Genomic DNA, 14623 nt, shown 5'->3' on the forward strand with positions numbered 1-14623 from the left:
TCGAAATTTTACTCAATATAGTATTGGTGTATCCATTTTTTGTTTTACTGTGTTTCTTGTTTATATGGTTTATTGTTTTCTGTAAATTGCATAAATAGTGTAATTCGGTTACAACGATGTCTAGACTGTTGCTATTAGTGATTATTACAGGTGTACTTTTGGGTTTATAGTCCTCCACAAGTGTAATGGAGAGAATATATGGCACTGGAGAATGTTACTCACCTGTGTAGTCTACTGATTCATGGGATAGATATGCATCTATGCAAGCGAGCAGACGTAATAAGACTAATTTCTAATTATGTACCTTAATGCAAATTCTTCCTATCAACCTAGACTTAAGGTTAGACCATAGTCATATCAAGCCAAGATCTGTGTTGGAGAGAAGTGTGGCCCAGACAGCTGGGGCTGCAATACTACATCTTGTGATGCAAAGGATACCCAGGTGCAGGATGTGTTTAACACGACCCAACCACTAGTAGAGCTAAATACTATATTTTTGATGTCACCTTAAGTGATAGTCTATTCTGTATAGCCATTATGTGTTGCAAATAATGGAACAATGAGAGACAGAGACAGTGTCATTATTACGGATACTGTGTCCTCACGCACCACTTCCTCATCCAGAGTCAGTAAATGGGAATATACAAGGGTATTCCTACGTTGGGAGAGGTAATGTGGGTGTGTAGTTAAAGATGGTACAGTCAGGTCTCTTCACATAGGTGGGGCGTACGCGCCCCCGCTCAGGTCACGGACCATGTTTATGTGTTAGTGCGATCTCACAGGCAGGGTTATCTCGTAAGAAGAGATTTGCTGTTGAGAACCATGACATCATGTGCGGGACTGACATGCCTGATGATGACAAACAAGATTTGGACCAATAGTATCACAGTAATTTAGTCTCTGATTCTGTCTTTAGGCTTAGGTAGAGTCATGTTAATAATGGGAAAGACTTAACTATAGGTTAGGACTATGTGTTAATGTCACCTTAGTCAGCGGGGAAGGCCTTAAGGACAAGGTTTCTCAAAGTCTGCTGATGGTGCTGAAAAAAATAGATTACTGCTAGATTTACTTACTGCTGCTAGTGGAAGGGGTTTGTGTTATGCTGAATGATACCTGGATACCTGATGTCATCCATCTGTAGCTGAAGCTTTACAGCAAATGAGGGCTGTTTGTGATGCTATAAAGTGGTTGATGTTTTTGGGTGGTTTAATTGGGTTGCTTACTTTTGGTACATGGTTGCAAATTATGTTGAAAGGTCTGTTAACTGTTATTGCATGTTTTGTATGTTTTGTATTTTAATGAGGTGTATTTCTACATGTGTAAAAAGTTCTCATGTCTAGTGTAGTATGTAAGTCTGTACAGAGTGTAATGCTATCACAGGAATTTGATGCTCTATTGACTTATCAGGAGGATGATGTTTAGTGTAATGATGCCTATGAAGACAACTGAAGGAGATAGGGTTATTTCTTTATTAGAGTTATCATCATGATAAAAAGGAGGGAAATGTGAAGGAAATTATTAAATATTATCATGAAGTGTTAGAGTTAAAGGAAATTCTTATAACTGCTATTTTCTAAAGTGTTCTGTGCTGTTGGTTATGTGCCCTGTTTCTCTGTCCTGTTCAATGGAATGCTGTCTCTTGAGAGAGGTGGAATGCTGTCTCTTGAGAGAGGGGGTTGTTTGAAGTTATCTTAGAAAGGCATTGTTAGTTAAGGTATTTACAACTTCGTCTCCAGCTCTAGGAAAACCAATTGATGTGTTGTAAAACTAATGTCATGAATGTTTACATTGAGATTGCAATGGTGATTGATGAGGCCAGGTGTTATGTTAAACTCTTCGTGATTGTTGTTTTAATTAAGCAAGGTTTCTTATCTTCAAAGGACAGAGGCCAGATGGCGACTTTTGGGTCTGGGAGGGGTTAAAATGTGTTTTGTAATTTATGTACTGGACCCTAAATAAAAGATCTATGTATCCAGCGGAGAGAGAGAGTTCACACGAGGTGGTAACACACGGTGCTCTCCGCTCTACGGCCGAGAGCGTAATAGATCTGTAAACAACTTTGCTCTGGTTTGTTGGTGTCATTTTATTCTAAGTAATTTAAACAACTTAGAAGAGTTCAGGATTTTTCCCTGACACTGTCCCTCTGCTCTCTATCTCTCTTCTCTGTTTCTCATCTGTCTCGTTCTTATTCTGTCACTCTAAAAACTTTCACCCCTGCTTGCAAATGCACAGTTAGATTGGGATGGATGAACATTTCCAGGAACTTACTTTCGTAGAGTTCAGTCTGACTGATCTTAATGGGACATTTATAAATCATTAACAAACTCCACAGGAACACAACTAAGCTAAAGACCAAGTCATTTTCTAAGGTGATCTTCTATGACATCCATGTTTGTTACAGACTTTTAGCAAACACATGACAAGTTAATAGATGTAAAAGTAGTTTTTTGGGTATTTTAGTTTTTTTTTAATTATCGCAGTGGGTCGTGAAGTATTCTGTCAGCCAAGCCCACCATAATGATGAAGCAACAGACTAAATGAAATGCAGTAAGCAAACATGAACTGTGAAATTGCAGGTAAAATAAATCTAGGTATCCACAAACAGTGCATTTAAATAATTTATTCAACTCTGCATATTTTTTGTCACTTGAATTAGAGGCTTAAGTCTCAGGTGATTTCAAGTTTGTACATTTTCAACAATTTAATTCTTGACGTACCTAGAATGCTCAGAAATCAAGTATAAATAAATCAGAGGATTACACAAATACAAATTCCCAATCCTGCTGAAATGCTCATTTAAAAAAAAAAAAAAAAATCATCAGTGAAGTGCATAAGTTGAAAGTAGCACGTTCCATTCCCCTTCTAGCCATTGTGTGTTTTCTTAGATTGCAGTTATATTGTAAATCTAGGAAGGACGGAAGCATAATTATCGCCCACCACCACTCCCGTATCTGTTCACCTATGACTACATGATTTGTTAAATGTGTGAAAAATACTTCAGCTAAATCAGCTCCCACCACCCTAAGATTAAATCCTTCATGGTAGGACATTTTATCTCTTAACAGGCCTCAACACGGAACTCCATTGACTTCTATATGGATCTGTAGGAGCACAAGATCCCACTGCTAGCAGTGTTGACTAATATGCACAGTTGTTTAGATGTAGCTTCAACACAAATTCTGTTCAACCAAAACCTGTTGTGGTGGCAAAGGCTGTTCAGGAATCAGTGCCCATGCACAGTTAGATCAAATAGGAATCTAGGTCAATCACTTTTCCTGGCTCATTTTTTTTAAATATAATGTCAGAAATGCATTTACATTTCGATCTAGATGTTTTGCTGAAGTTGGGGCTGGATGACGTTTAGCAAACAGGGTACACTGTAGGAAAGATGCCACGCTTTGGTTCGTAGGGCGTTTTCCTGGTGATCATCGTGATGCAGTCGATAATGGGGCAGACACTATAGCAGAGGGTGCAGCCAGTGCAGCTGTCCGTGACCACCGGGAAATGCCTCTCGGGGTCAAACGTGATTGCCTGCAGGAGAAAGAATCACACTTTAAGTGATATGATCAAGGTTAGCGCAACAGTAGAACAAAACAGAGCAAAATATACAACTTTTATTTTATGAAAGTTACCTATTTTATAAGTATTTATTTTATAACTCAACAACTACTCCACAACAAGTTACTAGTGTAAGAAATGCAGTATATTCAGTGTGAGATTCATGATAATACAGCTGCTGTGACAACCAAAAATTGACCAGCATTAGCTTGTTTACATTAAAAGCCTTGGAGGTGTCCGTATACATATGATGAGAGTTAGATATGCTTGTTCAGATCTGCACCGCTGAATCCGCGTGTATGTTCCATGTGCTTCGTTACTGCACTTTACGGGAATAAAGGCCTTTTTGCTGCATCAACCACAAGACAAACTTCCTTTTTTCTACACTAGGACTATTGAAAGTCACCTATTTTGATTTAACAAATACTAGTCAGTAAATGTGATTTAACTAATACTATTTATATCAATGGAACTTAACAAACCTTTAACTGATCAGAACAACGGGTCATTTTATGAAGTGAGGAAAGTGAAAACAAGTACGCAGGCCCGCCGACAGGGGGGGACAAACGGGTACGTTGTCCCGGGCCCTGGACTGGCCCTGGAATGGGGGGGGGGGGGGGGGGGGGGGGGCATAACTGGACCCCCATGAAGTTGGGATTAATTATTGTATGTATACTTCAAAATGTGTTGATTTAGAGAAGAAAAGTGCTTTATTTGCATTCAATTAATGACTCCTAGATTGTTTGCCTTCATTGCCCTTGAAAAAACGGCCAATAACCCCCTATCACCCCTATGCCAAAATGGTTTGGTCTTTGGAGAAGAAAAAAGACGACATCATTCCATTAGTGGTCAGTGCGCGAGTCGATTCAACATGCACAAGTCAGGAGCCCTGAAAAAGAAAGAAAGGCGAAAAAGAGAGGAAGAAGCCGAAAGCCTGAGGGGATCTCTTTATAAATATTTCAGAAAAGACTCAGGTGATGCTGCAGGTACCAGTAAAGGCAGCTGTGCAGCAGAGCCAGGTAAGACACGGCCAACTTAGTCCCGTCGTCAAGTAACACAGGCACAGGCGGCGTGTCAAACATATTAGCACAGCACCACATGAGCAAGTCACACGGAGATCAATATCAGACAGACAGGGGGCATTGAATAATTTGATAACCACAACGGCTTTATGACACTGTGACGCCTATATCTAATTGAATCTTAGAATATGCACATTACCCCGCAAATAGGCCCATGTCCAAATCAAATGTTTCAGGCAGGCACGCGCCTTGTCTCCAATCAGGCTGAATTGATTTGAGAATCATCCCGTCAGCTGAATTACAGCCAGTGTAACGCGGCTCATGGTTTAAAATAAGCCAGTGGCATGGCAACATGTGAAATTGCCATTTAGATAGAGTTGGATGTAACAAATTGGTTATAAACGTGACGTTTTGGGGTAGCCTGTAACTTAGTTTCTGATTGCCGTTAACTTGAAACTCGCCAGATGAATGGGCTCAGCCTTGTTCCCCAAACATTCTCTGGAAGTTCAGCGGACATACACGCGGGTCTGGCGATAAATAAAAGTACCCTTGACATGATTCCCCTTGGTCAAGTGAAAAATGGTCGATGAAATGTGCAGTTAATGAGCTCTAAGTGAATACAATAGCGTGAGTTTTATTGTGGTATGATTCTGAAAGCCATAACTTCACATAACTTCCATATCCATAGCCTATCCAATTAAAGTTGTAAATAATCCTTTTGGTTTATCCGTAATAAATGGGCTTGTCATCCCGACGTCATGTGTTTGGGAGCTGCACAAGGGAATTCTGTGGTTGTGTTTCATCGTTTGACAATTTTGAGAAAAAAAAAAAAACCTTAGATTTTTAGATTTTTTTTGGGGGGGGGGGGCATTGAGAGAATTTTGTCCCGGGCCCAGCCAAACCTGTCAGCGGCCCTGCCAGTACGTACCTGGTATCCTGAGTCATTGCAGGTCATGTAACACTTCCCACAGTTGATGCACATCTCCTCATCTATCATGGCCACCACCTGTTCTTTGTTGTCCAGCTCCTGGTAGGCCCCAATGTGCTTCAGGGCTCGGGCAATCACATCCTGAGCAACACAAGAAACCATGAGGAACTCCGTTAATTACATCACTGGTTATGGACTAATTACAATCCAACTCAATCCATCCGCAATCCAAAGTAAATCCAAACTCAAACCTAAACGGGTTGTTTTAAGCCCTGTGCCTGCTACTAGACCATTTCTGTTTCTTAGCACTATGCGTGCCTTACTGCTTTGATCCACTCACTTTCACAGCTGGCACAGGCTTCTTGGGGATGAAGACCCTGGCATCGTTGGTGTCCATGGCGATGTTATCGTTGGCATCTCTCAGGCTCTTCTTGTACTCAGCCAAAGCTTCATTTTTCTCCGTGAGGTATGGCCCAAAGCTGGGCAGGCTCTGGAGAAATGGGTCAGGGACCAGGTTAGGGGTTATGATGGTCTACGGCTAGAATCAGTGTTACCAGATATTAACTGTCTTATTTGTATGTGTGTGATGTTCATTTTCTTAAATTCTGGTCATTACATTTTAATGCATGTTTTATTATCTATTATAGAAACAATAGAGAAACACCCTGTGTGTCCCTGACTCAGACCATTACTAGTGCAGGTCAGGAGGCTTTACTTTAATTGTGTGTGTGAGGGCTGACAAGAGAAGTTAACAACTACACCACGTGCCCAACATCGCTGGCGTGTGCTTCAGCTAGAGGAGTGTATGACTCACTTTGCCCACCAGGTCCTCCACGCGAGGCACAGGCTTGCCCTTCTGGTGGCGCAGGGTCGGGGGAGACTGGCCGTCCCAGTCCGTCAGCTCCTCGATGCTCTTCAGGTAGAGAAGAGTCTTCAGGCCCAGGCAGTAGTCCTCAATCACTGTGAAATCCTGGTTCTGCACTGAGCTGCAGATCTATGCACAAGACACACACTGCTAGAGAAATAGGCCACTTTTGCTAATGAATAATAGTGGACACATACATTACAAGAACCCCAAACACAACTCCTGCCTAAGGTTAAGGCTGTGTATTGTATATGAACCTACACTGGAGTTTTACTTGACAGGCACAAACAGGCAGATGTGTTTTCTTATATCTGCTCAAAGTAAGCAGATGAATCATTCGTTGCCAGGTAAATGGTGTGTACCTGCAGTACGGAGGCTCCAGCGTGAAGGAACTGTAGACCTGCCTCAGCAGAGTCAATGCCCCCGGTGGCCAGAATGGGGAAGCCCGGCAGGGCCCGGCCGATAGCTGACACAGCACGCAGAGAGATTGGTCGGATAGCATTACCTGGGAAATGGTATAAAATAATTAGACGTCTGAGTTAACATGGCTTCCTCATTGCTAACTTCTACTGGGAAACACCTACCAGACACTCCTCCATATGTGGTTCTCTTCCCAGTGCCAATGCCAGGCCAGGGGCTGCCGTCTGCCTTTAGGCCCATCAGTCCAGACACTGTGTTGGTAGCAGTGACTCCATCAGCCCCTCCTATGGTCAAGCAAATAGAAATAATTTACATAATAATAATTACAGTTTACATTCTAATATAAAACGCTATAATATACTGTATTTTGTCCTTGAAAACTCAAAGATCTCATTCAACTCTTACAAAAGCTGCCCATCCACAGTGTCCAGAAAGACAGAAAGCATCAGAGCCATGTGGCGGTAAATGTGTCCTTGATTGTCCTGATATCTACAACCTCTTACCCTCGTGAGCTGCCCTGGCGATGTCCACGATGTTGGTGACGTTGGGGGTGAGTTTGGCGAAGAAGGGAATCTTCACAGCCTGACGGACCCAGCGGCAGATGTTCCTTACCATATCTGGATCCTGCAGAGAATCAAGGTCATCAGGTAACATCTCACACAGGCTCTCTGATGTGAGGAGTATGTATCTGAATGCCCTCAGCAGATATGATGTCTATGTCTGTGTAGTGTGTGTGTGTTTATGAATGAGTGTAGGAGACTTGCCTGTCCACAGGCCAGACCCATTCCCCTCTCTCCCATGCCGTGAGGGCAAGACAGGTTCAGCTCCAGTGCATCTGGACCAGACGCCTGTTCACAGACACACATGGGACAACTGTGTTTCTAGGGTTTTACATCATGACAGTTCTCTTCTGATCTTGGAGCTTAAGATCAACTCAGATGGCAATGATGTAAGCCCATTGAAGAATTAGCTTGAGAAAGTACTTAAGTCTTAAAGTCTTCCATTTTTTATGTGTTTTTATGTGTCACTCAAGTGTTCAAAGCAACAACCCCCCCCCCCCCCCCCCCCCCCTTCTCACACACACACCTCAGCCATCTGGGCCAACACTGTCCAGTCTGCTTTGTTGAAACTGCACATGATGCTGGAGATGACAATCTGCAAGAACAAGATCAGAGTCACAGAGGACACAAAGGGCATTGGAGGATGTGTTGATATTATTCAATGACTGATTTTCTCAAGCGACAGATCTAGTTAATCCAGTGCTAAGGTCGGAGCTTACATAGCAGGCAACTGTTAAAAGAGTTGTAAATCAGGATAAAAGAATGAATAATTATTGACAATAGTTTTCCAATGAATCTCTATATTCATTTGTATTTGGCAACACAGGATCCTGGTAAAAGAATGTTGTGAGCTCTGGTACGTGACCATGTTTAGTGTTGGGACGGAGTGTGCACGGGGAAACTCACATTGTCTGGAAAGTCGGCTTTGAGCTCAGTCACGCCCTCGCACCAGTAGGCTGCCGTTTTCTCACTGATGAGCTCAATGTTCAAGAAAGACCCTTGACCCGGGCCAAAGAGGTTACCCGATGTGGTGCCGCGAACAATGCGTGGAGACACGTTCGTCACCAGATCCTGAGGAAAAGTTAAAGCAAACTTTTTAAAACTGACTTGACCATTAGACTCACCGTTAGACTCAGTCAAGGAAACGGAATAGAATTTACCTAGACAAGACTATAAGTGGGTTCATTAATGGATACCTTGTCCAGGCCGAAGGTCTTGGTGAGGGCAAAGCCCCAACCTTGCTCAAAAGCACGACGTATCATGGCAGTGCTGGTGGTTGGTGGGGCACTGGCAAGGCCGAATGGGTTTGGGAAGCGGATGCCCGCCATCTCGACACTTATATCTACCGCATCGATGGCGGTCATCGATGGCGGTGTAGAACATCGGCAGCATTGGAGTGCTGTTTACTGTTTGTCCATGAAGAGACTGCCAACACACACATTAATGCAAAACATGACTTATGGTACACATTCACATACACATGAAAACCAGGTAGAGACACACACAGACAAGAGCTACGTTGGCTAATCCGTCCCACCTGGATGTACTTGTGGATGTGCCAGGATGCCTGCTTGCCATCGTTTGTAGACTCCACAGAGGTGTTGGCCATGCCGGCGATGTCTCCACCAGCGAACACCCAGGGCTCACTGGTCTGCATGGTGTCCTGGTTGACCTCCGGAGTCCCCCAGCGGTTCAGCTTTATGGGGTCCATGGCAGCTTTCACTGTGGCACAATGCAGCTGCAGGCTAAATCCCGTCCTCTGAGATTTTATACCTTATCCACTGTAGTCTAGCTTTACTACTAGAGTACTGAGTGTACCACCACTGTTTGTTATCAACTATTCTTCAAATGGCACATTTGAGGTAGCTTATTTACAATTATGGAACGGGTAGCAAAAAAGTGTATCTGTCTATCTATCTATCCATCCAACCATCCATCATCCCTCTTAGGAAAACGGGGATAGTTCACAGAATAAGCTACTATGTTGCCATTAGTCTGTAGGTCAAAGTCGGATAGGCACAGACTTGCAGGCTGTGTTTGTTTGAGTTTAGCAGAGGGTAGTGTAACTTACAAACAGGGTCAGTGAGTCCGGAGCCGAAAGCACTGATGATGTAATCGGCCTTGAGCCGGACGACCTGTTCCTCATCCTCCTCCCAGTCCCCGGTGTCTGTCTGCTCCGAGCGACAGAACTGCAGGCCCACCACACGGCCATTCCTTATGATGACCTCACGCGGAGACAGGAAGGGCAGGAACTCACACTTCTCCTCCTTCGCCAGCTCCATCTATTTCACATGCCACAAGATGGAGGAAAGGAGAGTCTGGTGAGTTGGTGAGTCTGTGCTGTGCTGGTCTTGCAACACAATGTCATTTTCAACATTAAATGCTATCTATGCACATCTTATACAGTAAATATAGAAATATTCTCTTATAACCCAGAAACCCATAAAGGAGCTGTATCCATGACATCAACAGTGTAACCATCACCTAAATGAGGCTACTGATGGCTTGGGGCCATTTTTTTTTTCAAAGGTAGGTCGAGGGAAGTCTAACCTCCTCTGGAACAGCACGTATGTTGGTGAAGCCTTTCCTGAAGACCACATATACACGGCGGGCCCCACAGCGCAGGGCAGAGGTTGCACAGTCGAATGCTGTGTCTCCTGCACCCAACACAATCACATTCCCATGCAACTGAGGCAGGGCAGAGCGGCAGTTACACATCCCTGCAAAGAGTGAGAGAGAGAGAGAGAAAGAAAAAAAAGAGCAAGGGATGATGCAGAGAAAGAACAATAGTCAATGTGAGTATTATAGTATGATGTTCCATATTGTGTGTGACAGGGCATATGGGGGACGGGGAGTTTTTGACCTCAACATTACACCGTAACATAATATTCCAAACCAAAGCTTTATGTGGTAGTACTCTGCTGTTGCTAGGAGAGGGTGTATGGTATATGCTCTGTTTCTCCTCACCTGTTTTACTGGCCTTAGCAACCAGAGGCAGGAAGTCTTTAGACGTGTAGAAACCCTGCTCTATAGTAAGCCCATCAAACATCTTGTGTCTGTTGGCCTGTGGAAGACCTGATCAGCAAACAAGGACCATAAATACATTACATCAATCCTTAATTTATCCGACACATACATTCATCCAAACAGCCATCCACCTAGCTTGGTAAAATCTCAAACTCCCTTGCTTACCAATACCAATAAAGACCGCTTCATATCCTTCCTCTTTCAGAGAGGTCATGTTCATGCCATTCACACCAAGACCTTTTCCCAGGACAACCTACCAGGGAACAGATGTGAACAGCTATTGTCAGTTGCTTACAGGGAAAGACAAATTCCTGTTTATTTTTTGTCAGAGATGTCAATGTGGTTACCTTGACTCCGAGGTCCTTCATCAGGTCCACTTCAAACTGAATCACTTCATATGGCAGACGGAACTGGGGGATTTCGGCAGTGCTAGAAGACACATGCACACACCACAGACACATGAAACAGTTACAACGCCATACAAAACTCCTCTCTGAATAAGAACGCATAAGGCACATGCACAGGTGTGGCACATTTGTGTGTGTGCAGGTTGCAAGTTGCAGGCAGTGTATGTTGCACTGTGAAAGAGTGCTATAACAGATCTCGGGTGTGACATGCAGCTGTCCTCACTCACCAGAACTAAAAAAGAAAACTTACGACTGATATCTCCATTAGTACACTACCAAACTAAATAACAGATGCCAGTATTACTAAACATATCTTCTCCCTTTCTCTTTCTCTCTCTCTCTCCTTCCATACCATATTGCTTATGCCTATAATAACACTGATAAAATAATAACTGATTAACTGACCATATTGCCTACTGTTAAATCTACTACCCAAATGTATCTCCCCATCTGTTTCTGAAATTGATGTCTACTAACATAAATGTTCTCTCTCCCTTATAGCATGTTCCAATCGCTGATGGAAGCGGAACTATTGCTCCTCACCCCCACCACTCCGCATCTACGCACATGGACAGCTGAACTCTACCCACTCACTTTCTTCCTTTTCTTTCCCTTTTCTCTCCCTACTAATCAGGACTATCTCCGCTATGGGACGCTGCTGTAGTCTCTCCACCTGGTCTACCTGGAGAAACCCTCGGCCAATCGCAACCACCGCCACTGCATTGCCGTACACCTACTCTACCCAATACCCTATGCTAGCATTTATATACAATATACACTATTGCCACCACTGAAATGTTTCTCTGTCCCTACATCCCTTACCCCTGTAACAGTTACCCTATTGGTACAGTAATCTGGTCTTGCCTGTATCATGTGTTTACCACCAGATGTCTGTATACTTACTATGTCCAGCGATCAAATGCTGGCTGTGTATAACCCCTGTTGCTTCCTTTCCCCTTCTGCCACACAACCCTCCCCCTTCCCCCCTTCCCACCTTCCTGTCTCCACCCGGCCGACCTCAAGCAGGTGGGTCCCCCCTTATGTGCCGTGGTTCTGCCTAAGGTTTCTTCCTGCCTAACAGGTAGTTTTTCCTTGCCCCTGTTGCCATTGTGCATGCACTAAGGGGGTTTAGGCTCTGGGCTCTGTTAAGCGCCTAGAGGCAATTGTATAGTTATGGCGCTATACAAATAAAATTGAATTGAATTGAATGCACAGAGCCCAAATCTTTGAAACTGCAGAACACACATACACACACACACACACACACACACACACACACACACACATACACACACACACACACAGGGTCGAGCCCTACCTCAAGCCACCGATGTACTGCTGTTTCTCAAGCACAGTCAGGTTGTCGTAGCCCAGTCGAGCCAGGAAGGAGGCGCAGCTGATGCTGGCCGGGCCACAGCCAATCAGAGCAATCTTGGCGTGGTAGCTGGCAGGCATCTCATTGGAGGGAGGAAGGTCAGGATTCCTCACCTGAGGGATGCCCATCTTACTAAACACCTGTGGATGCACAGAGCAACAGCATTCTTTTTCAAAATGAGAAGCAGAGAAAGGCTCAATTGTTGAAATATATAATCATATAATGCACATATGCTCTTTAAATTCAGGGTGAATTCCTCATGCACCTCAACGGCAAACTGCTGCAGGCCACCGATGTTGATGGGTCCCTCCTCAGAGGCATAGAGATTGCATCCACCCACACAGAGCTCAGAGGTGGGGCACACCATGCCGCAGGTCAGACCCAGGGGGTTGTCTGATAGGATGGATTTGGCCGCCCCATAGTAGTTCTGCAAAATACCCAACGCTTTTGTTAATGCACCCAACATTAGCAAAGTGATCATGTGAGAAGTCGAGGCTGGAGAAGCATTGTGCTGTGACCGGTGATCGAATCGGTAGGACTGCCCTGTGACTAGCGGCTACTCACCTTGTTGGAGATATTGCTGATGAAGGTCTTGACATCCAAGTTGGTGGGACAGCTCTTTTGGCAGGGGGCATCGGCACATTTGAGACATCTGTGTGAAAAAGACACTAAATGGTTAAAATCCGTTAAACTCATATGCACACCATTTTTCTAAAGCCTTAGTTCACCTCAATATAAGTGCCACGTTGTATGGAGAATTTGGAGTAAAAATAATACACATTGGTTGATGTGGTCAACATGGTTCATGCGCCATACTTATCACTAACGTAAAGTATGTTTAAAACCATGTGCTGGTTGAAAAAAAGTAATTGACATAAATCATCTGGCAACAGAGCAAATGACTGAGATTCGATCAAGTTACACTTGCTTTTTTTCCAAGGAATATTTTTATTATATCTGCATAGTGACATAAAATTAATACACACACAGAGAAACACACACACACACAGATATATATATATTTTCAGTATGTACAAACACACACACACACACACACACACACACACACACACACACACCTTTTCAGTATGTACTCACACACACAGATATATCTTTTCAGTATGTATAAACACACACTCCTCACCTCATGGCCTCCCGCAGCGCTCCTCGTTCACTCAGTGTGGTGTGCTTGATGTCATCAAAGTTGTTTTCAAGCTTCACACAGGTCTGTCAACGCACAACCACAAAACACAGCTCCCTCACTAACCTCCACTCCACTCATTCACTCGATCTAAACACAGCTCCCTCACTAACCTCCACTCCACTCATTCACATGATTGAAACACAGCTCCCTCACTTACCTCCGCTCCACTCATTCACATGATTTAAACACAGCTCCCTCACTAACCTCCGCACCACTCATTCACATGATTTTAACACATCTCCCTCACTAACCTCTACACTACTCATTCACTCGATCTAAACACATCTCCCTCACTATACTCCGCACCACTCATTCACATGATTCAAACACAGCTCCCTCACTAACCTCCACTCCACTCATTCACTTGATCTAAACACATCTCCCTCACTAACCTCTACACTACTCATTCACATTTCATTCCCTCGATCTAATCCCTGCCATTCGGCCGGCTCTTTAGACTTACATCACAGCTCTTCTCTGGGTTCCTCTTCCAGTGCTTCTTCTCTTTCTTCTTGAAGGCTGTTGAATGGAGGGAGGCATGGTTGTTCACTCTGGGGTTCAAAGCCAGGATACTCTGTGGGTGTAATCAGGAAGAATACCAATAAAGCATGGTCATTGTCCTTTAAGCTTTCAGTCATATTTCATAGCTTTCCTGAGTGTAGACACATGCTAAATACAGGATATGTCCAGTAACGGAAATGTGAATAAGATAAGGGAAGGTATGGTTTATGGTATATAAACAAATATTTAGCCATTACTGGGGTCTTACAGGGTAAGAGGTTTCTCTAAATACATTCAATAACTGGTCTACTACAGGTTTTATGAGATGCTGTTTTGTCAGCATGGAGAGAACAGAAACATGTTTTGGGATTTGGGGCTGTGCTAGCTATACTGGGAGTAAACCTGAAGGAAAGGCTGAATTCCGAGTGTTATTGGAAGTTAGTGGTCTGTCGCTACCATTTCAGCTACCCATCCTACCGCTAGTACTCACAAGGGGATTACATAATTACAAATGATTACCTGATGTAACAAAACCAATATGCTGCGTAGTATTCAGTATTAATCCTGATTCTGAATCCTGAATCCATACAAATGGGACTGTCATACTGTTGGTGTGTGTGTGTGTGTGTGTGTGTGTGTGTGTGTGTGTGTGTGTGTGTGTGTGTGTGTGTGTGTGTGTGTGTGTGTGTGTGTGTGTGTGTGTGTTTGAGTGTGTGTGTGTGTGTGTGTGTGTGTGAGTGTGTGTGTGTGTGTGTG

At 43.8% G+C, this 14623-nt stretch overlaps 1 protein-coding gene across 1 annotated transcript in view; it reads right to left on the bottom strand.

Annotated features, from left to right (window-relative positions):
* Positions 1-3360: 3360 nt before the first annotated feature.
* dpydb (dihydropyrimidine dehydrogenase b) overlaps positions 3361-14623 on the bottom strand; it is a gene marked incomplete at both ends in the record, with an annotated part of 15592 nt that continues 4329 nt past the window's right edge. The window contains 23 exon segments of the mRNA XM_080832761.1: positions 3361-3531; positions 5509-5649; positions 5849-5998; positions 6323-6502; positions 6736-6878; positions 6958-7077; positions 7297-7417; positions 7558-7641; positions 7880-7948; positions 8260-8424; positions 8550-8714; positions 8716-8778; positions 8891-9075; positions 9425-9635; positions 9904-10073; positions 10321-10428; positions 10546-10633; positions 10728-10809; positions 12106-12302; positions 12428-12589; positions 12727-12814; positions 13307-13389; positions 13830-13940. Of these exon segments, the coding sequence (XP_080688887.1) occupies positions 3361-3531; positions 5509-5649; positions 5849-5998; positions 6323-6502; positions 6736-6878; positions 6958-7077; positions 7297-7417; positions 7558-7641; positions 7880-7948; positions 8260-8424; positions 8550-8714; positions 8716-8778; positions 8891-9075; positions 9425-9635; positions 9904-10073; positions 10321-10428; positions 10546-10633; positions 10728-10809; positions 12106-12302; positions 12428-12589; positions 12727-12814; positions 13307-13389; positions 13830-13940 (3057 nt within the window).

The sequence above is a fragment of the Sprattus sprattus genome (genome assembly GCF_963457725.1).
Source record: "Sprattus sprattus genome assembly, chromosome: 2".
In the NCBI taxonomy this organism is placed as follows: domain Eukaryota; kingdom Metazoa; phylum Chordata; class Actinopteri; order Clupeiformes; family Clupeidae; genus Sprattus; species Sprattus sprattus.